Below are 26,386 nucleotides of genomic sequence, written 5' to 3' on the forward strand. Positions count from 1 at the left end.
TGTTATTAGCATGATTTTAGCATGCATTAGCATGTTACTAGCATGATTCTAGTATGAATTAGCATGTTATTAGCATGATTCTAGTATGAATTAGCATGTTAATAGCATGATTGTAGTATGAATTAGCATGTTACTAGCATGATTCTAGTATGAATTAGCATGTCACATAGCATGCTTAGGTGGTTGCTAGGATATTCTGAGTGGTTGCTAAGTCGTTGCTAGGCAGTTGCTTGGGTGTCCTGAGTGGTTGCTAGGTGGTTGCTAAGATGTTGCTAGGCGGTTGCTAGGGTGTTGCTAGGTGGTTGCTAGGGTGTTCTGAGTGGTTGCTAGGTGGTTGCTAAGGCATTGCTAGGCGGTTGCTAGGGTGTTCTGAGTGGTTGCTAGGTTGTTGCTAGGCAGTTGCTAGGGTGCTCTGATTGGTTGCTAGGTGGTTGCTAAGGTCTTGCTAGGCGGTTGCTAGGGTGTTCTGTGTGGTTGCTAGGATGTTGCTAGGTGGTTGCTAGGGTGTTCTGAGTGGTTGCTAAGGTGTTGCTAGGCAGTTGCTAGGGTGTTCTAAGTGGTTGCTAGGTTGTTGCTAAGGTGTTGCTAGGTGGTTGCTAGGGTGTTCTGAGTGGTTGCTAGGTGGTTGCTAAGGTGTTGCTAGGTGGTTGCCAAGGAGTCCTAAGTGGTTGCTAGGCGGTTGCTAAGGTGTTGCTAGGTGGTTGCTAGGGTATTCTGAGTGGTTGCTAAGGCGTTGCTAGGCGGTTGCTAGGGTGTCCTGAGTGGTTGCTAGGTGGTTGCTAAGGTGTTGCTAGGTGGTTGCTAGGGTGTCCTGAGTGGTTGCTTGGTGGTTGCTAAGGCGTTGCTAGGCGGTTGCTAGGGTGTTCTGACTGGTTGCTAGGTCGTTGCTAAGGTGTTGCTAGGCGGTTGCTAAGGTGTCCCAAGTGGTTGCTAGGTGGTTGCTAAGGTGTTGCTAGGTGGTTGCTAAGGAGTCCTAAGTGGTTGCTAGGCGGTTGCTAAGGTGTTGCTAGGTGGTTGCTAGGGTATTCTGAGTGGTTGCTAAGGCGTTGCTAGGCGGTTGCTAGGGTGTCCTGAGTGGTTGCTAGGTGGTTGCTAAGGTGTTGCTAGGTGGTTGCTAGGGTGTCCTGAGCGGTTGCTAGGTGGTTGCTAAGGCATTGCTAGGTAGTTGCTAGGGTGTTCTGAGTGGTTGCTAGGTGGTTGCTAAGGTGTTGCTAGGCGGTTGCTAAGATGTCCCAAGTGGTTGCTAGGTGGTTGCCAAGGTGTTGCTAGGTGGTTGCTAGGGTATTCTGAGTGGTTGCTAAGGCGTTGCTAGGCGGTTGCTAGGGTGTCCTGAGTGGTCGCTAGGCCCTTACTAAGGCATTACTAGGCCGTTGCTAGGTGGTTGCTAGGTGGTTGCTAGGGTAATTTGGGTGGTTGCTAGGCAGTTGCTAGGGTACCCTGGTTGGTTACTAGGCAAGCCTTACATACATGCTTGATAAAACATTTATACTTAGTAAGCATTTCTAGCAAGTTACAGTACTTGGCTAGTCAATATTAGCATGTAGCTAATCACTGCTAGCATGTGTAGCATTTAGGAAGTTCCGTTTGCTAGCATGAGTCAAACGAGCCAATCTCCAAGTCTCTACGATGTTCTGATGCTGAGATATAGCTGTTGATGAATGGTTGCTAGGGTACTCTGTTTTGTTGCTATGGGCGAGGTTACAGAGTGCACTTGAATGTGGTTGGCTGTCTAAGTAAAATGAACCAACCCCCATGTCTGTATGACACTGCTATGCAAAAATATGCATCTTGGCCTATTTTAATGGAAGTCTATGGAATCAATTTGGGGGGCGTGGCTTGTGAGCTTCATTATCATATTGAGATGCTCATTGGTTGTCTGAGTCAGATGAGCCATCCCCCAAGTCAATAGGACACTGCTAAGCAAAGATATGCATGTAGGCCAGTTATTAACATGAGTCTAGTATGAATTAGCATGTTACTAGCATGATTCTTGTACAAATTAGCATGTCATTAGCATGTTTCCAGTATGAGTTAGCATGTCATTAGCATGATTAGCATATGAGTAGCATGTTGCTAGCATGATTGGCATGTCATTAGCATGTTAGAATTATAAGCATTCGATAGCACACCTAATTACATTCTATAGGACAGTTGCTAGGGTGCAGTATGTGGTAGTTAGGGGTGTGGCTAGAAAGTTAAAAGGCCATCAGTGATTGGCTGCTGGCTAGACTGAGTTAAATGAGCTCAGCCATTAGTCTCTATGACAGTCTGATTCAGAGTTATGAGCTCACAAAGTTTGATCCCATGTTAAGTCAATGAGAGTTTTTTGTAATGGAAGTCTACGGGACAGTTGCTAGGGTGCAGTATGTGGTAGTTAGGGGTGTGGCTAGAAAGTTAAAAGCTCATCAGTTATTGGCAGTTTGGTAGTCTGAGTTAAATGAGCTCAGCCATTAGTCTGTATGACAGTCTGATGTAGAGTTATGAGCTCACAAAGTTTGATCCCATGTTAAGTCAATGAGAGTCTTTTGAATGGAAGTCTACGGGACAGTTGCTAGGGTGCAGTATGTGGTAGTTAGGGGAGTGGCTAGAAAGTTAAAAGCTCATCAGTTATTGGCAGTTTGGTAGTCGGAGTTAAATGAGCTCAGCCATTAGTCTGTAAGACAGTCTGATGCAGAGTTATGAGCTCATAAAGTTTGATCCCATGTTAAGTCAATGAGAGTCTTTTGAATAGAAGTCTATAGGACAGTTACTAGGGTCCAAAAGTGGTTGCTAGGGCGTGGCTAGAAAGTTTAAAGGTGATCAGTCATTGGCAGTTTGATAGTCTGAGTTAAATGAGCCCAGTTAGAAGTCTGTGCGACAGTCTGACGCAGAGTTATGAGCTCACAAAGTTTGATCCAATGTTAAGCCTATGGGATTTTTCCGACAGTCCCGGGACGTTTTTCGGAAAACCGAAAGTCGGATCAGTTTGAGGAGATATAGCAACACGAGTCAGAATAGTTTGGAGGTCTGGAGCAAGTTTGGTGGTAATAGCTCAAAAGCTCTAGGAGGAGATAGAGTTAGAAATTTTGTCTCAGAAGATTAATAAAAAAAAAAATAAAAAAAATAATAACTAGATTCTTAAAGTTTGAGAACAAACTTTGAGGCTGGCTTGTGAAAGCCTGACGGTAATAGTTTATTTAGTTTAAACAGTTTTTAAAAGTATGAAAAGATAGATATATAGCTAGATAACTAGATAGATAGATAGATAGATAGATATATTAGCATGGTATTAGCATGATTTTAACGTGAATTAGCATGTTGTTAGCATGATTCTAGCGTGAATTAGCATGTTGTTCGCATGATTTTAGCATGAATTAGCATGTTGTTAGCATGATTCTAGCATGAATTAGCATGTTGCTAGCATAATTCTAGCATGAATTAGCATGTTACTAGCACGATTCTAGCATGAATTAGCATGTTACTAGCACGATTCTAGCATGAATTAGCATGTTGTTAGCACGATTCTAGTATGAATTAGCATGTTGTTTGCACGATTCCAGCATGAATTAGCATGTTACTAGCATGATACTAGCATGAATTAGCATGTTACTAGCATGATTCTAGCATGAATTAGCATGTTGTCAGCACGATGCTAGCATGAATTAGCATGTTACTAGCATGAATCTAGCATAAATTAGCATGTTACTAGCATGATTCTAGCATGAATTAGCATGTTGTTAACATGATTCTAGCATGAATTAGCATGTTGTTAGCATGATTCTAGCATGAATTAGCATGTAACTAGCATGATTCTAGCATGAATTAGCATGTTGTTAGCATGATTCTAGCATGCATTAGCATGTGACTAGCATGATTCTAGCATAAATTAGGATGTTACTAGCACGATTCTAGCATGAATTAGCATGTTACTAGCATGATTCTAGCATGAATTAGCATGTTACTAGCATGATTCTAGCATGAATTAGCATGTTGTTAGCATGATTCTAGCATGAATTAGCATGTTGTTAGCATGATTCTAGCATGAATTAGCATGTTACTAGCATGATTCTAGCATGAATTAGCATGTTGTTAGCACGATTCTAGCATGAATTAGCATGTTACTAGCACGATTCTAGCATGATTTAACATGTTGTTAGCATGAATTAGCATGTTACTAGCATCAGCATGTTACTAGCATGATTTTAGCATGAATTAGCATGATTCTAGCAGGAATTAGCATGTTGTTAGCATGATTCTAGCATGAATTAGCATGTGACTAGCATGATTCTAGCATGAATTAGCATGTGACTAGCATGATTCTAGCATGAATTAGCATGTAACTAGCATGATTCTAGCATGTAACTAGCATGATTCTAGCATGAATTAGCATGCTGTTAGCATGATGGATAGATAGATAGATAGATAGATAGATAGATAGATAGATAGATAGATAGATAGATAGATAGATAGATAGATGGATACAGGTAGGTAGATAGATAGATGGATGGATGGATGGATGGATAGATAGATAGATAGATAGATAGATAGATAGATAGATAGATAGATAGATAGATAGATAGATAGATAGATAGATAGATAGATAGATAGATAGATAGATAGATAGATAGATAGATAGATAGATAGATAGATGGTCTGCGAGCATGAGTCAAACAAGCCAACCCCCGCTTCTCTACGATGTTCTGATGCTGAGATATAGCTGGTGCTATATCGTTGCTAGGTTAGTCTGTTTTGTTGCTATGGAGTTGATTGACAGCTTAGACTGATGATGTATCAAAGCTTCTTGACAGTATGAACAGTTAAAAACAACCCCCATGTCTCTATCACACTGCAGCATGACAATATCAGTCTGAACCTCTTTAATGGCAGTCTATGGGACAGTTGCTAGGGTGCAGTATCTGGTTGTTAGGGTGTGGCTAGAAAGTTAAAAGGCCATCGGTGATTGGCTGCTGGCTAGACTGAGTTAAATGAGCTCAGCCATTAGTCTGTAGGACAGTCTGATGCAGAGTTATGAGCTCACAAAGTTTGATCCCATGTAAAGTCAATGAGAGTATTTTGCAATGGAAGTCTATGGGACGGTTTCTAGGGTCCAAAAGTGGTTGCTAGGGCATGGCCAGAAAGTTTAAAGGTGGTCAGTCATTGGCAGTTTGATAGTCTGAGTTAAATGAGCCCAGTTAGAAGTCTGTGTGACATTCTGATGCGGAGTTATGAGGTCACAAAGTTTGATCCAATGTTACGTCTATGGGATTTTTCCGACGGTCCCGGGACGTTTTTCGGGAAACCGAAAGTCGGATCAGTCGGAAAGGATATAGCAACTCGAGTCAGAATAGTTCGGAGGTCTGACCCAAGTTTGATGGTCATAGCTTGAATGGCCTAGGAGGAGATAGAGTTTAATTTTTAGTCTCAGAAGAAGAATAATATAGAAAAATAATAACTAGATTCTTAAAGTTTGAGAACAAACTTTGAGGCTGGCTTGTGAAAGCCTGACGGTAATAGTTTATTTAGTTTAAACAGTTTTAAAAAGTATGAAAAGATAGATAGATAGATTGATAGATAGATAGATAGATAGATTAGCATGTTATTAGCATGATTCTAGCGTGAAATAGCATGTTGTTAGCATGATTCTAGCATGAATTAGCATTTTACTAGCATTATTTTAGCATGAATTAGCATGTTGTTAGCATGAATTAGCATGTTCCTAGCATGATTCTAGCATGAATTAGCATGTTGTTAGCATGATTCTAGCATGACTTAGCATAGTTTTAGCACGATTCTAGCATGAATTAGCATGTTACTAGCATGATTCTAGCATGAAATAGCATGTACCTAGCATGATTTTAACATGAATTAGCATGTTACTAGCATGATTTTAGCATGAATTAGCACGATTCTAGCATGAATTAGCATGTTGTTAGCATGATTCTAGCATGAATTAGCATGTTGTTAGCATGAATTAGCATGTTACTAGCATGATTTTAACATGAATTAGCATGTTACTAGCATGTTTTTAGCATGAATTAGCACGATTCTAGCATGAATTAGCATGTTGTTAGCATGATTCTAACATGAATTAGCATGTTACTAGCATGATTCTAGCATGAATTAGCATGTTGTTAGCATGATTCTAGCATGAATTACTATGTTACTAGCATGATTCTAGCATGAATTAGCATGTTACTAGCATGATTCTATCATGAATTAGCATGTTGTTAGCATGATTCTAGCATGAATTACCATTTGACTAGCATGATTCTAGCATGGATTAGCATGTTACTAGCATGATTCTAGCATGAATTAGTATGTTACTAGCATGATTCTAGCATGAATTAGCATGTTACTAGCATGATTCTAGCATGAATTAGCATGTTACTAGCATGATTCTAGCATGAATTAGCATGTTGTTAGCATGATTCTAGCATGAATTAGCATGTGACTAGCATGATTCTAGCATGAATTAGCATGTGACTAGCATGATTCTAGCATGAATTAGCATGTTGTTAGCATGATAGATAGATAGATAGATAGATAGATAGATAGATAGATAGATTAGCATGTTATTAGCATGATTCTAGCGTGAAATAGCATGTTGTTAGCATGATTCTAGCATGAATTAGCATTTTACTAGCATTATTTTAGCATGAATTAGCATGTTGTTAGCATGAATTAGCATGTTCCTAGCATGATTCTAGCATGAATTAGCATGTTGTTAGCATGATTCTAGCATGACTTAGCATAGTTTTAGCACGATTCTAGCATGAATTAGCATGTTACTAGCATGATTCTAGCATGAAATAGCATGTACCTAGCATGATTTTAACATGAATTAGCATGTTACTAGCATGATTTTAGCATGAATTAGCACGATTCTAGCATGAATTAGCATGTTGTTAACATGATTCTAGCATGAATTAGCATGTTGTTAGCATGAATTAGCATGTTACTAGCATGATTTTAACATGAATTAGCATGTTACTAGCATGTTTTTAGCATGAATTAGCACGATTCTAGCATGAATTAGCATGTTGTTAGCATGATTCTAGCATGAATTAGCATGTTACTAGCATGATTCTAGCATGAATTAGCATGTTGTTAGCATGATTCTAGCATGAATTAGTATGTTACTAGCATGATTCTAGCATGAATTAGCATGTTACTAGCATGATTCTATCATGAATTAGCATGTTGTTAGCATGATTCTAGCATGAATTACCATTTGACTAGCATGATTCTAGCATGGATTAGCATGTTACTAGCATGATTCTAGCATGAATTAGTATGTTACTAGCATGAATTGGCATGTTACTAGCATGATTCTAGCATGAATTAGCATGTGACTAGCATGATTCTAGCATGAATTAGCATGTAACTAGCATGATTCTAGCATGAATTAGCATGTTGTTAGCATGATAGATAGATAGATAGATAGATAAATAGATGTAGATAGATAGATAGATAGATAGATAGATAGATAGATAGATAGATAGATAGATAGATAGATAGATAGATAGATAGATAGATAGATGTTGTGCGAGCATGAGTCAAACAAGCCAACCCCCGCCTCTCTACGATGTTCTGATGCTGAGATATAGCTGCTGTTATATCGTTGCTAGGTTAGTCTGTTTTGTTGCTATGGAGTTGATTGACAGCTTAGACTGATGATGTATCAAAGCTTCTTGACAGTATGAACAGCTAAAAACAACCCCCATGTCTCTATCACACTGCAGCATGACAATATCAGTCTGAACCTCTTTAATGGCAGTCTATGGGACAGTTGCTAGGGTGCAGTATCTGGTTGTTAGGGTGTGGCTAGAAAGTTAAAAGGCCATCAGTGATTGGCTGCTGGCTTGACTGAGTTAAATGAGCTCAGCCATTAGTCTGTAGGACAGTCTGATGCAGAGTTATGAGCTCACAAAGTTTGATCCAATGTAAAGTCAATGAGAGTTTTTTGCAATGGAAGTCTATGGGACGGTTTCTAGGGTCCAAAAGTGGTTGCTAGGGCGTGGCCAGAAAGTTTAAAGGTGATCAGTCATTGGCAGTTTGATAGTCTGAGTTAAATGAGCCCAGTTAGAAGTCTGTGTGACATTCTGATGTGGAGTTATGAGGTCACAAAGTTTGATCCAATGTTAAGTCTATGGGATTTTTCCGACGGTCCCGGGACGTTTTTAGGAAAACCGAAAGTCGGATCAGTCGGAAAAGATATAGCAACTCGAGTCAGAATAGGTCAGAGGTCTGACCCGAGTTTGATGGTCATAGCTTGAAAGGCCTAGGACGAGATACAGTTTAATTTTTAGTCTCAGAAGAAGAATAATAATAATATTAAGTTTAATAGGATAACAGTAGTCTGGCTTGCTACACAAGCCAGCCTAATAAGTTTAATAGGATAACAGTAGTCTGGCTTGCTACACAAGCCAGCCTAATAAGTTTAAATAGCATTTCAGTAGTCTGGCTTTGACAAGCCAGCCTAATTATAAGCATAGTAATCATGCACAAAATTTATGTTAGGAATTTTAATGTAGTGAGGAAACACATATTTATTTGTAATAATAAATATGAAACATATGTACTACTCTGAAAAGTGCTGCAATTTATATATATTTAATTTGATTTATATATATATATATATATATATATATATATATATATATATATATATATATATATATATATATATATATATATATATATTTAAATTGATTTGTTTTACTTCAGCAAGAATAAAAGCTGTTTTTTTTATGTTTTTAAAACCATTTTAAGGTCAAAATTATTACCCCCTTAAGCTAAAATTTTCAGTTATCAGAACAAACCATCAATATAACTTGCCTAATTACCATTTACTGCCAAGTTAACCCAATTAACCTAGTTGAGCCTTTAAATGTCACTTTAGGCTGCATGGAAGTGTCTTGAAAAATATCTAGTATTCTAGATATTATTTACTGTCATTATGGCAAAGATAAAATAAATCAGATATTATAAATTAATTATTAAAACTATTATGTTTAGAAATGTGTTAAAAAGAATTAGCTCTCTGTTAAACTGAAATTTGGGAAAAATTAACAGGAGGCTAATAATCAATAATCCAGGGGGGCTAATAATTCTGACTTCAACTGTGTGTATGTATATATATATATATATATATATATATATATATATATATATATATATATATATATATATATATATATATATATATATATATATATATATACATATATATATGCAGTTGAAGTCAGAATTATTAGCCCCCTTTTGATCTTTTTTTCTTTTTTAAATATTTCCCAAATGATGTTTGTTTGACAGAGCAAGGAAATTTTCACAGTATGTCTGATAATATTTTTTCGTCTAGACAAAAAGTCTTTGTTTTATTTTGGCTAGAAGAAAAGCTGTTTTGAATTTTTTTAAAACTATTTTTGGGACAAAATTATAAGCCCTTTTAAGCAAATTTTTTTTTGATAGTCTACAGAACAAACCATCATTCTACAATAACTTGCCAAATTACCCTGACCTGTCTAATTCACCTTATTAACCTAGTTAAGCCTTTAAATGTCACTTTAGCTGTATAGAAATGTCTTGAAAAATATCAAGTGAAATATTATTTACTGTCATCATGGCAAAGATAAAATAAATCAGTTATTAGAAATAAGTTTTTAAAACTATTATGATTAGAAGTGTGCTGAAACAATCTTCCCTCCATTAAACAGAAATTGGGTAAAAAAATAAACAGGGGCGCTAACAATTCAGGGGGGCTAATAATTCTGACTTCAACTGTGTGTGTGAGTGTGTGTGTGTATATATATATATATATATATATATATATATATATATATATATATATATATATATACAGTTAAATTTTTTTCCCTCCCTTTGAATTTTTATTCTTTTAAAAATATTTCCCAAAAGATGAGGCGACATGGTGGTGCAGTAGGTAGTGCTGTCGCCTCACAGCAAGAAGGTCAATGGTTCGAACCTCGGCTGAGTCAGTTGGCATTTCTGTGTGGAGTTTGCATGTTCTCCCCGCGTTTGCGTGGGTTTCCTCTGGGTGTTCTGGTTTCCCCCTCAAGTCCAACGACATGCGTTATTGGTGAATTGGGTAAGCTAAAATTGTCCATGGTGTATGTGTGTGAATGAGAGTGTATGAGTGTTTCCCAGAGATGGGTTGCAGCGTAAAACATATGCTGGATAAGTTGGCAGTTCATTCCACTGTGGGAATTAAGGGGATTAATGAAGGGACTAAGCCAAAAAGAAAATGAATGAATGAATGATGTTTAACAGAGCACAGAAATTTTCACAGAATGTCTAATCAATTTTTTTATATTCCAATAAGAATGTCTTATTTGATTTATTTTGGCTAGAAAAAAAACTGTTTTTAATTTTATAAACACCATTTTAAGTTATGTCCTTTTAAGCTATATGTTTTTTTTCACGATACTCTACAGAACAAACCATCATCATACAATAACTTCCCTAATTACCCTAACCTGCCTAGTTAAGCTAGTTAACCAGTTGAGCCTTTAAATGTCACTTACAGCTGTATAAAAGTCTTTAAAAATATCCAGTAAAATATAAAACAGGGGGGCTTATATATATATGGAGGTTGCGTGTATTCCAACCTAAAGATAATATTTAGCTACATTAACAACAACAACAACATCAACAACAAAGGAAATCTGTCTTCCCTTTGCATTCACACATGCTGAAATTACACCTGATGGTAACAATTAGAGATACATCTGGATCAGATGAAGATGGAAAATGCAACAACAGTTGTGTCATGACTTACTACTCAGCAATTTGCTCCGTCTTGATTCATTTGGTGGTATCTTGGTAAATCCACCAGCACTGTGTGGGAAAAGGCATGAATTAGGTACATTTGGTTTCCGGTTGAGGCTCCAGTGTTAAGAACTTATCAGCTGACTCATGTGCCAGCAATGCATCTAAACCAAGGTTGGATGTAAGTCATGTTTTCTTACGTAAAATCAAAATTTTTCCACAAACAACTCTGTGGAACTCCCCCTCTATCCCCGTCATATTTGATGGTGACACAATACACACACCCCAAATAATGCTGATGTCATTATAAATTCAAAACACCAAGCATATCAAAAACACCAAGCCATTAAAAATTACCCCAAAAGGGTTGCATGATGACACATTATAAATTGAATCATGTGGTAAAAATGGAAAATGTTGTAGGAAATATGTTGGCCACTAATAAATTAAATTATCAGAAACAGAAACAGCTGGCAACAGCATAATGCTTAATATAAAATAATACAGTGGTGAACACTGAATAAACAAACCACTGACATGGACACAAAAAATCCCTATCCCCTTTACCAAAATAAAACATGTCAAAATATTACTGTGGTTACAGAAACAATGTTTTTTTTATGTGACATAAACATACATAAATGATATATCCACCTTAGGCTATATTCTACTACAGTAATACCATTAAGAAAAGCTAGTGAATCAATGTTTTGTTTGATAAGTAAGATCAAGTTAGTTAGATAAACGACTTTTAGCTTGTTACAAAAAGATTGGAGGGCGCTCCACACCGCTGCTAAAAACCAAACCTGTATGATCAGAGCGGGCGGAGCGGCAGTGTCACCGAGTCCGCGACACAAGCTCGCCTTGCCCTGTAATGTTTAATGAATTATTTCACTGTAATAATTATAATAATAATAGCTTATTTATTGGTTGTTGTGAAAAAGCAAAACCGTTTATTTTTCTTCATAACAACTTGTGCCCTTTATGTTCCCTTATAATAAATAAACAACAACAAGTATTAACATGAGGTTTTAGGCTATAAATAATAGGAGCAACCACATAAATAAATCTTTAGATAGGCTACACAGCTATATGTAAAAAACAATTTAAACAATAAACTTACAAAGGACACCTGTGAATCAATTCAGTTGTTCCGAAACAGAGATTACAATTGTTACATTGTTGCTCTTTGCTCTTGGAGCGGTTCGCTTTCACACTGCAAAGTTTCTAATCGGACCAAAAGAGCTAAAACAAGTCACGTGCAAGTAAACTCTCCTCACATTGGTCAGAGTGTCAGGGTTTATTTTGCAGCATCCCGCTAAGCTGTCAGGAAAGGTGGTGGTTTGGTGTCGATTGACAGGGTGCGCGCGCGACGTGAGGAGAGACGCGGTGGGGAGGGGTGAGAAGGGTGCGCGACGATGCCTATTTGAGGACCTGGAGGGAGACGCGAGATTACCGGGAGATCATCACTCGTTTGCGGGCATCCGGAGACTCGTGAAACTTCCCACCCCACTCATAATTCTCTCTTCATATAGCCGTATATGCCTATTACATATCCATAAAACACAGTGATACAACCGTGCCCAGATCGGATCTCTTTCTCACTACAATCGAACCGCTCCAGGGTTTGTTTCAATCGAGCCGAGACCACCTCATTTAAGCGATCTCGGAGCGATTACTTTGGCGCGGAACAGAGCACGATTGCCCTGTTCACATATGCCAATCGAACCGCGCTAACTGGGCAAACGAGATACGTTCCGAAACAAAAGTGTAGGTGTGAAAGCACCCTTAGAAATGTTGCCTTGAAGACAGGTAGTCTATCTTGTGATGGAGAGGAGCGCAAGAAAAAAGGCACTCACTAGCCTTCCTCTTGACATCAGCGGATACTCGTTTCCTGCTGCATTTGTGTATTATTGACAGACGTAGGAGTACCTTATTCTGGTATATATATATATTTAGGCTTGCCACGATAGACGGTGTTGACGGTGATACCGGTTTTAAGACGCAACACCGGTGACATCACTTTTTCACCGTGACACCGTCCCCACATTTGTTTTTTTTAAGTATTTTTTTTTTATTTAAATATTTATTTGAATTAAATGGGAAACATAATTCTAAATAATTTACTGAAGACGAGAGCATGCACTATAATTATCATCTGAAATAGCTACTATATATCCAGTGTTTGGTCACATGGTCCTTTAGAAATCTCTCTAATATTAATTATAATTATTGTTGTAGTTATTATTATAAATTATAATGGTAATAAAAGCAATACTGACTGGAGTAATAATTTCATTTAAAACTACAATAAGAAAGTCACTATTTAAAATTTTATAAATATTTAACAATATAAAAACTTTTTAACATTTAATAAATGCCACCTTGATTAACAGAATAATTCGTTTTTTAAAAAATTAAAATTGTTAATAATTAGTGTTGAGCAAAGGTTATTCATACATTCATTCACTTTCCTACGGCTTAGTCCCTTATTTATCAGGGGTCACCAGAATAGAATTAACCACAAACTATTCCAGCATATTTTTTACGCAGCGGATGCCCATTCAGCTGCAACCCAGTACTGGGAAACACCCATACACTCTCACATTAACACACAATCAAACATTACTACCAGATTTGTTTACCAATTCACCTATAGCGCATGTCTTTTAACTGTGGGTGAAACCAGAGCACCCAGAGGAAACCCATGCCAACACAGGGAGAACATGCAAACTCCATACAGAAAGGCCAGCTGGCCCACTGGGACTCAAAAACAGCGACCTTCTTGCTGTGAAGTGACAGTGCTTACCACTGAGTCACTGAGCAAAGATTATTGATGATAAATTGCATGCAAAAAAAAGTTTGTTTTGACGTAAGACATGTTAGTGTATTGTGTATAGTGTACATGTTTTTTAGTATACTTGTTCAAGTTCACTAAAACAGTACTACATATAATATAGTACTAATATATATATATATATATATATATATATATATATATATATATATATATATATATATATATATATATATATAATTTTTAAAGGGTATTTTAATATATTGCTTTTACAAACGTATAAAGCATATTATTGGCATGGCATATAACACACAATGTATTTTAATTATTAATATGTGGCTCTTTTGGAATCTCAGAAGCTTTGGAAATTAAAAATATAAAAACGTTGGGACCATTATTTTAGTTTACATCACCCCAAATGGTCAAATGGTCTCTCTCTCTCTCTCTCTCTCTCTCTCTCTCTCTCTCTCTCTCTCTCTCTATATATATATATATATATATATATATATATATATATATATATATATATATATACACACACACAAACTAACAAAATAAATATTTAATTGTTTTATGATTAATTTTATAATATATTTATTGGGTTATTTTTTGTAAATGATATAATTAGTATATTTGAATGCGTTAGAAAGAATAAATAGCTAAGGTAGCGTTCTGGGGGTGATCGACTATCCGTTCTAGTTGCATTTTTATTATTGTAATAATCTTCTCTTTAACGATTCCTGTTTATAACGATTTTAAGAAGAATACGTCCAAACACGCGAGCGCAATTCATAAGACAGTTGGTAAACATTAAGCCTAAGCAAGTTTCACTTCCTGTAACGTTAATGTTTAGACAGAAACGAAAGTGAAACTAATTTGGTTGTTTTTTATATGTTATATTATGAGTCGAAGCAATAAAAATACAAATACTAGCTTAAAACTGATAGTCAAATAATAACACATTGAAATTATGACACATTTAAATAAATATATTTTAAAAAGAATGCGTTTTAAATGCAGCGTACGCTTTTTTTAACCATAATAATTTTTATCCATACGTTAATTGTCAAATAAACGGTCAAATAAATAATTTCTAAAGCTGATTAAAAGCATCTATACTTACTGTTCTGGCTGATTTTGTGGGTTTGATGTACCAGGAGAGCTGTTCGGACATTCATTATTATTTGTTTGCCCGCTGTCCGTCATGTTGTTTCTTTGATTTATTGTATGTCTTCTATATCCCCCGCGTTCTACGGCATTACGACGTGGATGTTTATAATGATTCATTGAAGTTCTAGTATGTTCTGTAGCGTGTCTGTTGGCCTTTACATAAACTACAGCAGCTGATCGCAGTGGCTCAGCTGCTTATGGCTGTAAGCTATGCCAAGTCTCTATGTGGGATTCCCCGCGAAACCCAAAACATAAAGCGTAACATAATTTTAAAATCGTTTAACATAAGTATAAGTAGTTTATTGGATGGTTTACTGTCATTATTAATATTGTAATGTATTTTAAATTTAAGAGTGGGGTCTGTTTTGGAAGTGCGTGAGACCCTCAGCTGCATGAAGTTTGTCCCATTAGAATTTCCGTAGCGGCGTCCGTCATCAACAGCATGGCGAGCTCCAGTGGCGTTACGTTGGACGGAGACTTGATGAGATATGCTGAATATACACCAAAATCTAACATGAAGAGTGAGACAGATATTGACAGACGCCTTGTGAGTAAATGTCGCTCCGAAGAATCTGCAGTTTATATTGTGTTGTTATGAAATGGCTGAACATTTGTCGTAAGACTTCATTCTGTTCTGTTCATCATAGCATTGACCTTCATCACAAACTCAAAACATTTACATTTTATTTATTTTCTGACGCTTTTACACAAATGAACTGACTAATCTGAACAATAAAAGCAACCAAAGCAAAAACAAAATCTAAATCTAAATAAATAAACAAATAAAAGCAACCTTATCCGACACACAAAACCATATCAGAGAATGTTACATCATTCACAAAACATTTACCGAAACTGATAATTAACTGTTGCCTATTGTTGTAACATGGAAAACAGTTATACACGCATTATTCACTCAAATTTTTGCTCAAAACCCCCAATGGAAGGTTCTTCTGAGCACCATAGATTAATCTTAAAAGTTTTTTTTTATTTTTTTTATTCCATATAAGTTAACAAAAATGTTTTGGGAAACAAGACAATTATATTTTATACATGAGAAAATAATATATATAATATTGGTAGTATAATATCTTTCCCAGTGATGGGTTGTAGTGATGGGTTGTGGCAAAGTTGGCGGTTCATTCCTTTGTGATGACCCCAGATTAATAAAGGGACTAAGCCAGAAAGAAAATGAATGCAATATCTGCAGTACTTTTAATATAATAATATGATATGTTTATTATATATATATATATATATATATATATATATATATATATATATATATATATATATATATATATATATATATATATAAATATTTATATATTGAGAAATGTTGATAAAACATTATAATTGTATTATTATTTCTTGATTTATGTATTATTTAAGATACATACTTGTTGTCTTGATCAATGTGTGCAAGAAAGGTAGCTCAAAACACTTTAGCCCATAATAGGAGGTAAATTGTTAGGAAATTAGAAATATAGCAGGTTGTTAAACACATCATAGCATACCTAACAACACTCCCGTTTTTCTCCGGAATTGAAATATATATATTTCAACCCATCACTTTGTCATGGATTTAAGCATAAATATCACTTATCTTGGCTACAAATTTATACTCAACTTAAAAGAAATGGTTTAATACAGGTATATTATGTAAATAGGTTGTCACAGAATAAGAGTATTTGAATAACTCAGTTTTGACAAACATGCCAAGCTGGACATTGTAATAACATCTTGATGATTAGCCAAGTATTCACTAGACCAGGGGTGCTTAACACTGTTAAAAATTTTATGTGTTATTTACTTAAAAAACAGTAGTAACACTGTTGCACATATTATTTTTAAGTAGTTTGAAAACTTAATTTTTTTTCTCGCAAAACTTACTTGTATGACTTTATGACTTTTTTATGAAAATTACTTAATCTTTTGAGTGTTATATGAGGATTTTAATTTTATTAGTGGAATGTGCTTTTATAATTTAAGTAAATAAAACACAATTTACTCTTATTTATCAATAAAACTTACTCATTCATAACATGTAAAATATATAATTTATAATGAAATACATACACAATGCATTTTTGCCAAATATAATTTTATTATATGTTTCATTTATAACAAAATGGTACAATTTGCTAAACAAATCTATTTAAAATTTACAGCAATGTTAAGCTCTGAAAAAAGTCGTTTATCCATGTCATGGAAAAGGTCCTGTCAACTTTCTTTTGGAGGAATAGTTACATTTTAGACAAATTCTGACAGAATTGCACAACTTAAAAAAACAGAATAAAAGCTGTATCTCAAAATAATAGCAACAATCAATCAATGCAGTAAAATTTTCCCACAAGGTTGAAACAGTGAATTTGTGTCAGAAACGTATAAGTTTGTTTTTGGGTGATTTTAAATTGGGGAATACTTGTATAAATTCAGTTCACCAATTCTAGATTTTCCAAGCCAGCCATGACTCATCCTCCAAGACAAAGAAGTCCTCATGGTTGGTCATCCTTGGCAGACAGCAGTTCTCTGTGCATTACCATACTGTAAAATAAACATTCCGTTTATTATTATGAAATTATGCAATTGGAAATATCAAATGTTTAAGGTTTTCTAAAACACATTAAGGAAATACATTAAGGAAATTAACAATTTCTTTGTATCTCTGTAAACAGTAATTCTTCAAAATGTTTGAGTAAACGTTGCTGACTTATACTATTACACAAGTACAAAAGTATGTTGACTTATAATGAACAGGGTGTTTTTAAAATGTATACTATTGTACAAAGAAATAAGTTTTTAAAAACAAACCATATTTATACAAGGAATAGTGCGTTCAACAATCTAGTACTTGAGCTATATATTTATATATATATATATATATGTATATATATATTAGGGATGTAACGGTATTGTAAATACCGTCATACCGCAATATTAATTTTTTTCGATATTACCGTAGTCGCATGACTCGGTAAAACTATAGGTCTTCTGAGAAAATTTGCTCAGGCGAATGAAGCGAACGGGAGGTACCGGAAAACTACAATTCCCATAAGCCCAGGCTTGGCCATAATCCCTTGCGGTCTGTTGTCGCTACAGATCCAGTAATGCGGAAATGGAGTGTGCTGCTAGAAGCGGGGATCAAAAAGAGCTGTAAAACTCTAAAGTGGGTGTTGTCGCCGCGCGCGTCCTGAATAGTGGTGTTGTCGCGCGAGTTCTTATCAGCTGTGTTGTCGCACGCGTACTGTAAAGCGGGGACGGAGGGTATGTCGCGTTGCGGGGGCACTTTTGATCATTTTGGAAGGGAACATTCTATCAAAGACTAAAAAGGGCATGTGCACTGCACAGGTTGAGCACTGTGTGTGCACGTGCCTGCAAGTTGGGGAATACGACTAATAATCAGTCATGGTGACTGCAGAAACACAGCACACTGTTCAGATTGATGCAGACATGAGATCTCTATCTCACTCATGGTTTGTCCTCTCAAGTGGGGGAAAGACAATGCACAACGTTACCCACTGCTGTCAACCTGGGCCAAGTCATATCTCTCTTGTCCTAGAAACCTCAGTCCCAAATGAGAGGGTTTTTTTCTGTTTCAGGGGACATTGTAAATGCCCAGAGATACCAGCTTTTACCAGATTATATTTATATGATAATTTTCCTTTAAACCCATCTCTATCTAAGTGAGTGAGTGATTAAATGTTGAATGTGATTTTTCAACACTACTAAATTTAAACTTTATTTTTTTACATGGTTTAATATTTTTTTGTTATTAAAATTGAAGTTCCTGTTTCAAAGCTTACAGATAGATGGCTAATTTGTATGTCATTGACACTTTTGGCACTTTTTTGGAGTATTTTCATAAGTTTTGTTTTTTCCTGTAAATGATTCAATAAATACCGTACCGTGACATTCTGATACCGTTACATCCCTAATATATATATATATATATATATATATATATATATATATATATATATATATATATATATATATATATATATATATATATATATATATTTTTTTTTTTTTTGTAAAAGTGCAAAAATATAAAATGCAGGTTTTTGAAAACCATAAATATCTAAAACGGTTTAAGACACTTACATTGCACTCCTGGATGAGCCCTTCCTCTTTTCCATACAAGTACACCAGCAACAGAGGATGACTTTTCTTGTCTCATCCCTGATTTAATGTGAGGTCTAATGCAACAAAAGTATAGAGATTAGTAATATTGCCTAATAATATTACTACACAAATAACATGCTAAAAAATACCTGCTGTATGGCACCCATAAATTGCTGCTCTTTTGTGGGAAAGTACTGTAAACATTTTTGTTATTACTCTAAAAAACAAGCAAACAAATATTAGTAGCTATTTATATACAATATTATAAATAAACACAGGTAATTACAGTACATCATGTAATGGAAATTCATTTATATTCATCTTTCAGATTTATATGCATTATTTATATTGCTTAACTTTCCTATGTGTGACTACTCTGTCTTTGTCCTTCATCTTATGCTGTTATCATGAAAGGTTGTTTAATAAATGGTGTGTAGGGGGAGTGGGTCAAAACGGCTGAAACACCTGGTGCAAACATGGTATGGTTTGTAAGGGGCATGGGTCAGAGTGGAGAGACAACTTACGCAGTATGGTATAGGCTGAATTAGGCAGGGGCGTAGATTTAGGGTGGACGTGTCCCCACCAATATCCACAAACTACCGAAATGTCCCCACCAATAATTTAATTCACTTAAAAACATCGCGCTGTCAGTATAAACCTAAACATGCCGAAAGGGTTAAATCACGTTCTCTCCTCGAGTCGCACCGCCCCCAAACACATTTGAACATTGTGATTGGCTGTGCCTTTCCCTGCTGTCATGTGAGTGGCTGCTTTCAGAACATAGTTTCAGATACAAACAGCGCCAAAACAACTGCGCGGGGGAATTTCCCGATGTGTGAGGTGTGTGCCTCGCACAAGTGAGGATGGAGGTAGCAAGAAGAGGTGGACATAAAGAGCTTTTTCCAACGAAAAGTGTAAGTCACATAAACTCAGGTTCGCTACTGAATGAGTCCATCATGATAATGCCGTTATGCTAGTGTTTTCACCGCTTTTACGTTCAGTCTAACGTTAAAGCAGACTAGTCTGTAAACAATATTCCCTGAAAACTAACTGCAGAATAAACACCTACATGTAAACATATGACCCTGCTTGTGCTCTTAATCTCTTAGAGTAACATCTCCAATTTTGGTTGAAACAATTTGTCAGAAAAACTACAGCCTGTGCTCCATCTTTTAATAATACTATGAGACATGTTTAATTTGTAAGAAAAATGAACGAAAGTCTTTATTAAACTGTCTCTTTATCAGTTAATAAACATTATTTTAACATAACACTTTTAGGCCTGCAGCCAGCTTATTGAAAGGGGTTATTTGTTTTCTGAAAAACTGAACCTTTTTGCAGTTATTCACCTGATTTTCTGTTCAATTGAGGTATTAATAATACATTTTAGTGACATATTAAGAACAAATTTTAGCTGGATAATCTTGTTGGATAGTTATTACAACTACACTTTTTGATGTACCAAAACTATTTCCTACCATTTTGTCAAATTGCTTTATTTACACATTTAAACTGTAGGTTTTATTACAGTTTTATAAATAATAAAAATAATTTGAACTAGAAATTAGGACTTTAAATTCTTAGAATAAAGAAATGAAGTACAGTACAGATACCAAAACCTCTAAATGCCATGTAAAATGAGCATTTTTCTCAGCCTTGTATATTTATGTTCAGTTATTTCACTTTAAAGGCAATGAAAAGAACGTATTTTTCACTATAAAAGTAAAATCACGCAGTCCACACACAGGAGTTGGAGAAAATTGCTAATTTTAGAAGAAAATATTAAATGGCATTCAGAGGTTTTTGCATCTATACTCTTTAAATATGTAAATATACTTATTTTTAAAATACAATTTTTTTATCATAATTTTCTTGGGGAAATCTGTTAAAACTTGATTTAAATTAAAAACTGAAGCCTTTAAGCAAATAACGAACTGGCCGGCGCATTCAACCTTCCTCAGTAAAAATTTGTCCATTTGAATAATAAGATAAATTCAAACATAATAATAATAATCCAACTTTTGGTCTTTCAAACCACCTGACCCCCTTGGCTACACGCATGACTATTTAATTTAACTTAATAAATTTTAAGAAGAGAGAATTACTTAATAATACATTTTAATAGCAGTTAAATAATAAATAGCAATATATATATTTATATATATATATTAAAAAAAAAAAAAAATATATATATATATATATATATATATATATATATATATATATATATATATATATATATATATATATATATATATATATATATATATATATATATATATATATATATATATATATATAAACAGTATTCATTCTTGGCAGGGGTGACTCGTCCCCAGTCCCCACCAATGTCAAGCGCAAACCTACGCCCTTGGAATTAGGAATGACCTCGTAAGCAAAACAAGGGAAGAAACCAGATAAAAGGGAAAGCACACTCTGTTTCCGTGTCTCACTCTGCAAAAACTAGTCTCCCAAACAAGCTTGAGCAGCATGTGTCTTTCCTGAAAGAGCTTAGGCTATGTAAGACAATAAAAAATTAGAAACTGTACCTTTTAACATGCTCGCTGTTGATCTGCTCCTTCAAAATGTCGTCTGATCACTGCCATTTTTGAGATTCAAATACAAACATCTCAATCAAAGCCGTATAATTGGGTAAATTTTCTTAAAATGAACGTGAAGCCATCTTTCCTCAATTTTATTAGCTTAATTGGTTTCTCGATTTAAACCTAGTAATTGCACTGGTTTACTTAAAAAAATAATTGAAATTAAAATCTTGATTTTATTAGCAAAGTCTTCTCAATATTTTATAATAAATCCAGAATATCATTTTTTTATAAAATATGCACATTATTTTTAATGACCTCATCAAATTTTTAAATGAAAATCTCAGAAACCGATCCATTGTATTAGCAGCATGATTAGCAGGCATTTACCTGTATTGGCGGGCTTGCCAAACAGAAGCGAATTCATAACTATGGCCTTCTGGGTAAAAAAGGTTTTCTTATTTTTGACGTATTATTTTTTTAGCTTTGTTTAATTAAAACGTTTAAAATAATAAAAAATACATATATTAATTAAACTTAATTATATTTTTATTATATAATATTTTTTCCCGCGCCTCCCCCTGACATGCTCTGGCGCCCCCCTGGGGAGGCGCGCCTTACACTCTGAAAACCCCTGCTCTTAGTCATAGGTCTCAAACTCAATTTCTGGAGGCCCTCAGTTCTACACAGTTTTGCTCCAACCCTTATCAAACACAGCTGATCCAAATAACCAAGGTGTTCAAAAGAGTCATGAACACTTTCATTAGTTGGATCAGCTGTAGGCTTGGGTGTAGTCAAACCGCCTCCATATTTACTCCCACACCGTAAGAAATCTGGCCGGCTCCCGCGGAACAGCAGCGGGAATGCAGAGAGCTGTAATCGGGCCAAAAAAATTAGGCCCGATAGGTCCCGAGTCCGACAGGTACATTTTGATTGACAGCTTTATAAAGCCCGAACCCGTTTACAGCCCGACATTATTCAAATGTGCTCATGCACACAGCTCTAATGCATTTTTTCAAGAGTGCGTCATTTATATGTTTTAACATAAATTATTCGTAACCAACCAAGACTATGCCACTTGAAAGTTGGAACAAAGAAATACACTTAGCCTTTAAATTGGCCAACACACCAATGAAAAGAAATCTTGCTTAACAAATCAAATTAAAACAAACTCTAAATGATGACGGGTATTTTGGCAATAAGAAATTAGGATAAAGGCTCTGCAAGATTTGTTTCGCCACTTCTCTTCACAATCTGGCATTAAGGCGGCGGTGAAGCTGAATATTAAAAGAATAATGCCACTATTAGCCTGTATACTCTGTCTACATTATGATTATATGGTTTAATTAATATTTATTTATAATTTAAAAACCCTTTACTCACCAAGATAAGGCTACGTGTGTTTGTTTGTGGAGGAACATTATTAAATCCACTGGCTTTAGCGCAGTCTTGCACTCATGGTGCGTCCAGCAGAACTGAACACCCTTTCCTGCTGCCACAGGCCGAGATGCAGAGTTCTGATCTGGCTGATTTTGCAAGTTTTGGGTAGGATTGTTTGTTCAACTTCTACCAGTCAGGAACATCCATTTAATTTTCCATGACAGCAGTTTCAGTGTAGCGAGTGGCCTCGTCTTTTTACCTGTCAGCTGCGGTTTAGGGCTCTACCGTAATACGCAGTGTATGAGCAACCACCGAAATACCTGGCTGGAATGACTCTTCCTTCTAAACTAGTGACTGGCTTGACTTCCATCAAAATTCGCTTTTTTTACTACTTCTACATCATTTGTTTCACCTTTGCAGGGATGGATTTTAACGCAGGGATTTGGATTTTTTCGGGTCTCGCCGGGTTCGGGTAAAGATCTTCAGCTCTAATGCAGACCTCTCGTTCATATTAACCACGTCTCCCCTTCTGTTCAGTCGAAACCGGAAATACTGCCAAACTGCTGGACACTTTGGAGTGCAACTCGTCACGTCACGTCACCTCTCCCTCTACCCCTCCCCCTCTCCCTCTCTCCTCCTCCCTCTCTCTCTCTCTCCTCCACTGTCCTGTGATGACAACCACACATACGTTTTTGTAGGAATTAAATAAAGAATATTTTATGACGGTATAACGGTATTGAAACAGACACGTTGCTATTTTTATACCCGCGGTATACCATAATACTGTAATACCGCCCAAGCCTAATCAGCTGTGTTTGTTTAATGTTAGAGCAAAACTGTGCAGGGCTGCGGCAATCTAGGAATTGAGTTTGAGACCTATTCGCTAAGTAGTTACATTCATAAAAGAATATTTTAACAACATAAACTTAACCTTGTGTCAAAGCCTTGTGCAATGGTTGCTTATTGAAATTTGACCAATTAGATGGACCTTACTATCTTTATCCCAACCCCCCAGTTGTTACTGTTCTGCTATTGGCTAGAGTGGCCCAAAGTTGAACTGAAAAGTTGAAAGTAAATACTTATAATGGGAGTCGAGACAATAGCCAGTCAGAGTCAGAATATCTTTTTGATATGAATATAAGTTTTTCACTTATTTCTAGTGATTTAAAGACTTTGAATCGGTTTTTCAGATTGAATTAGTTAAAAAAATATTATTTACCTGTTTATTTTAATATCAATAAATAAATGATTTTAAAACATAGCTAATTTAAATTGCATTTTATTAGTAAAACATAATATCTTAAGAAATACAGAAAAAAAAAAAATATATATATATATATAAAATCAACACTCAAACTCATTTCCTGGAGGGTTGCGGCTCTGCAGAGTTTAGTTTTAACCCTAATTAAACACACCCAACCAAACTAATTGAGTGCTTTGGGCTTGTTTGAAACCTACAGATAGGTGTGTTGAAGAAGGGTTGGAACTTTTGTTTGACTGATATTTGCATCTTGAATTCCTGTCTTATGTCATGTTATAATGATTCATGAAGACTCATTCATTGATTCAATTAATCAGCAACAGAAGAGTCACAGATTTTTTTTGGATTTTGTTATGGCGTTATTGAAAAAACAAAAGAGTCAGCTTGCGTGCTCTCCATTGAAAGTGTAGTCTATGGATGTTTTTGCATTTTTGATCGTCTGCTGTGGGAAAAACCTTATGTGTCATGTCTAGCCAACATAATTATATGATAACACTTAAAGCACTTTTCGGAAACTGCTAGTCCTTTGTAATATGACTGATGAAAGGTTTTATATATGTGTTTCAGGGTGGCGCTCTGATGGCAGTGGGGTTAGGGGTTGCTGCGGCAGGTTTTGCAGGTGAGCACAACTTGCTTTGTATCAGTTTTGAAGATTCCTGTCTCTTTAAACCACATGTTGCGCATTTACGTGACGAAGCAACATGCATTCATACAATACGTGTTAGTGGTTAAAGCCTAGTGGTTAAAGCTCTGGGCCGGGAACCAAAGGTTAACTGGTTCAAACTGATGATGGATCACCATTGTGCTTTTGAGGTAGTGCTTAACCTCAGATTACTCCAGGGTAGTCTAAATTTCCTGTATGTTATTGCCTGGAGGTATTTTTAACCTGTTGACAGCATTAGCTATGTGACAAGGTAGGTAGTATACATAGTATTGTCATTATAGAGACAGCAGTTTATTAGTTGAACTGTGTTGCAGTACTGTGCTGCAACACAGTATTAAACACTTTTAATACGAAAAGAATTAGCAAGACATAAGTTGTTCCAGTCTATCAGCAGAAAATCAAATTAGCTCACATATTCTTACTCTCTGAATGAAACAGTACAATTATAAATTCTAGCAGTTCTAGTGATAAACAAGAGACAGATTTTGACCGAGAAGTGTACCTCAACTTAAGCACTTGTAGGTACGTAAGCCATTGAATTATCTACCTTCAAATGAACCAACTGCACCAGGGATGGGCCACTTTGGTCATAAAGGGCTGGTTTCCTACAAAGTGTATTTCCATCCCTAATCAAACACAACTGCCTGTAGTTTTCAATTAATCTTGAAGAGACTGATTAGCTTGTTCAGGTGTATTTGATTCATGTTAGAGCTAATCTCTGCAGGACACCATCCCTTCAAGACCGAAGATGCCAGTCCTTGGTGTAGTTGGTTTATTTAAAAGATTTCAATCTTTATATGAATATCTTTCTCATGAAGCAAATATTCAGTGAGATTCCAGTGCATTTGGAGACCCCAGAGGGTTCATAATAACTGTAGAAACCATTGTAAAAATGCACATCTGGTACGAGTCTCTTTCCCAGAGAATCGTCTGTCCATAGCGATCGATTATTGGCTACTGTACTAGAAGGTGGGGCCACCATATTGACTGTTTTACTTTTCCTTAGTCAAAACTATAGGAGTGATGTGTATCAGATGTATTTCTTTAATGTACAATGTGTGACATATTCAATAGTCTTTGTTTATATGTATATAGTTTATGCAGTTTTTAGGTCAATACATAACCGTGATCATTTTTGAATACCCAGTAGGGCTGCACAATTCTGGCATAAATGTGAATCACATTTTTTTTGCTTAAAATCAAGATCACAATTCTTCCTCACGATTCTGTAAATGTAAAATAAAGGTTAATATAATTAGCCTATTATTATTGTTAATTCTCAAACATATGGTAAACAACATTAATAGCAGGCCTATGTGTAGCTGTTGCTTAAAATGCAAAATATTGTATTATGGTGGACTTGAACAGACTTTCAGTGTGTCCTGTTTGTTAATTCACAGTAAAATGATGACTTTAGAATACAACTATTCATAATTATAAAATTGAATTATTATATTTCAGACATGTGCTTGTCATCTGTCATTGACAACATTATTAGACCATTATATTTCCATTATATAGGCTAGGGTTGTTATATTGACACGGTAAACATTTATTTTCATGCACAACTCTTTGTGTTCGCCATGAAAGAAAATACATATTAAATGCTTGTCGTAATCATAACTCTAAAATGCCATATGATCATTTAAATGATGTGCGCACAGGTTTTACTTTCA

General features: G+C 35.5%; 2 protein-coding genes and 1 long non-coding RNA gene across 7 annotated transcripts in view; 1 reads left to right on the plus strand and 2 right to left on the minus strand.

The window, feature by feature from the left end:
• The window catches only part of epsti1 (epithelial stromal interaction 1), a 66,701-nt gene extending 51,738 nt beyond the window's left edge, over window positions 1–14,963 (minus strand). For 3 of the 4 annotated variants that reach the window (XR_012385263.1, XM_005167961.6, XM_073912586.1), the window contains exons 1-2: window positions 14,688–14,963; window positions 10,778–10,836 (exon numbers count right to left, since the gene is read on the minus strand). Coding sequence is in view for 2 of the 4 variants with exons in the window: in XM_005167961.6 (XP_005168018.2) it covers window positions 10,778–10,836; window positions 14,688–14,851 (223 nt within the window). In the remaining 2 variants the exon portion in view is untranslated. The remainder of the gene's footprint in view (window positions 1–10,777; window positions 10,837–14,687) is intronic. The other variant, XR_012385264.1, reaches the window with a different exon arrangement.
• Window positions 14,964–15,155: 192 nt separating this feature from the next.
• The window catches only part of dnajc15 (DnaJ (Hsp40) homolog, subfamily C, member 15), a 75,428-nt gene continuing 64,197 nt past the window's right edge, over window positions 15,156–26,386 (plus strand). Inside the window, 2 exon segments of one of the 2 annotated variants that reach the window (NM_001003476.2) lie at window positions 15,156–15,281; window positions 24,614–24,665. In NM_001003476.2, coding sequence (NP_001003476.2) covers window positions 15,177–15,281; window positions 24,614–24,665 — 157 coding nt within the window. In that variant the 5' untranslated portion in view covers window positions 15,156–15,176. 2 annotated transcript variants of the gene reach the window in all.
• Window positions 16,830–20,022, minus strand: LOC137496424 (uncharacterized). Its single transcript, XR_011016747.2, has 3 exons — window positions 19,012–20,022; window positions 18,842–18,936; window positions 16,830–17,281 (listed from the first exon to the last, which is right to left on the minus strand). It is a non-coding gene; the product is annotated as an uncharacterized lncRNA (long non-coding RNA).

The sequence above is a fragment of the Danio rerio genome, chromosome 9 (assembly GCF_049306965.1).
Source record: "Danio rerio strain Tuebingen ecotype United States chromosome 9, GRCz12tu, whole genome shotgun sequence".
In the NCBI taxonomy this organism is placed as follows: Eukaryota; Metazoa; Chordata; class Actinopteri; order Cypriniformes; family Danionidae; genus Danio; species Danio rerio.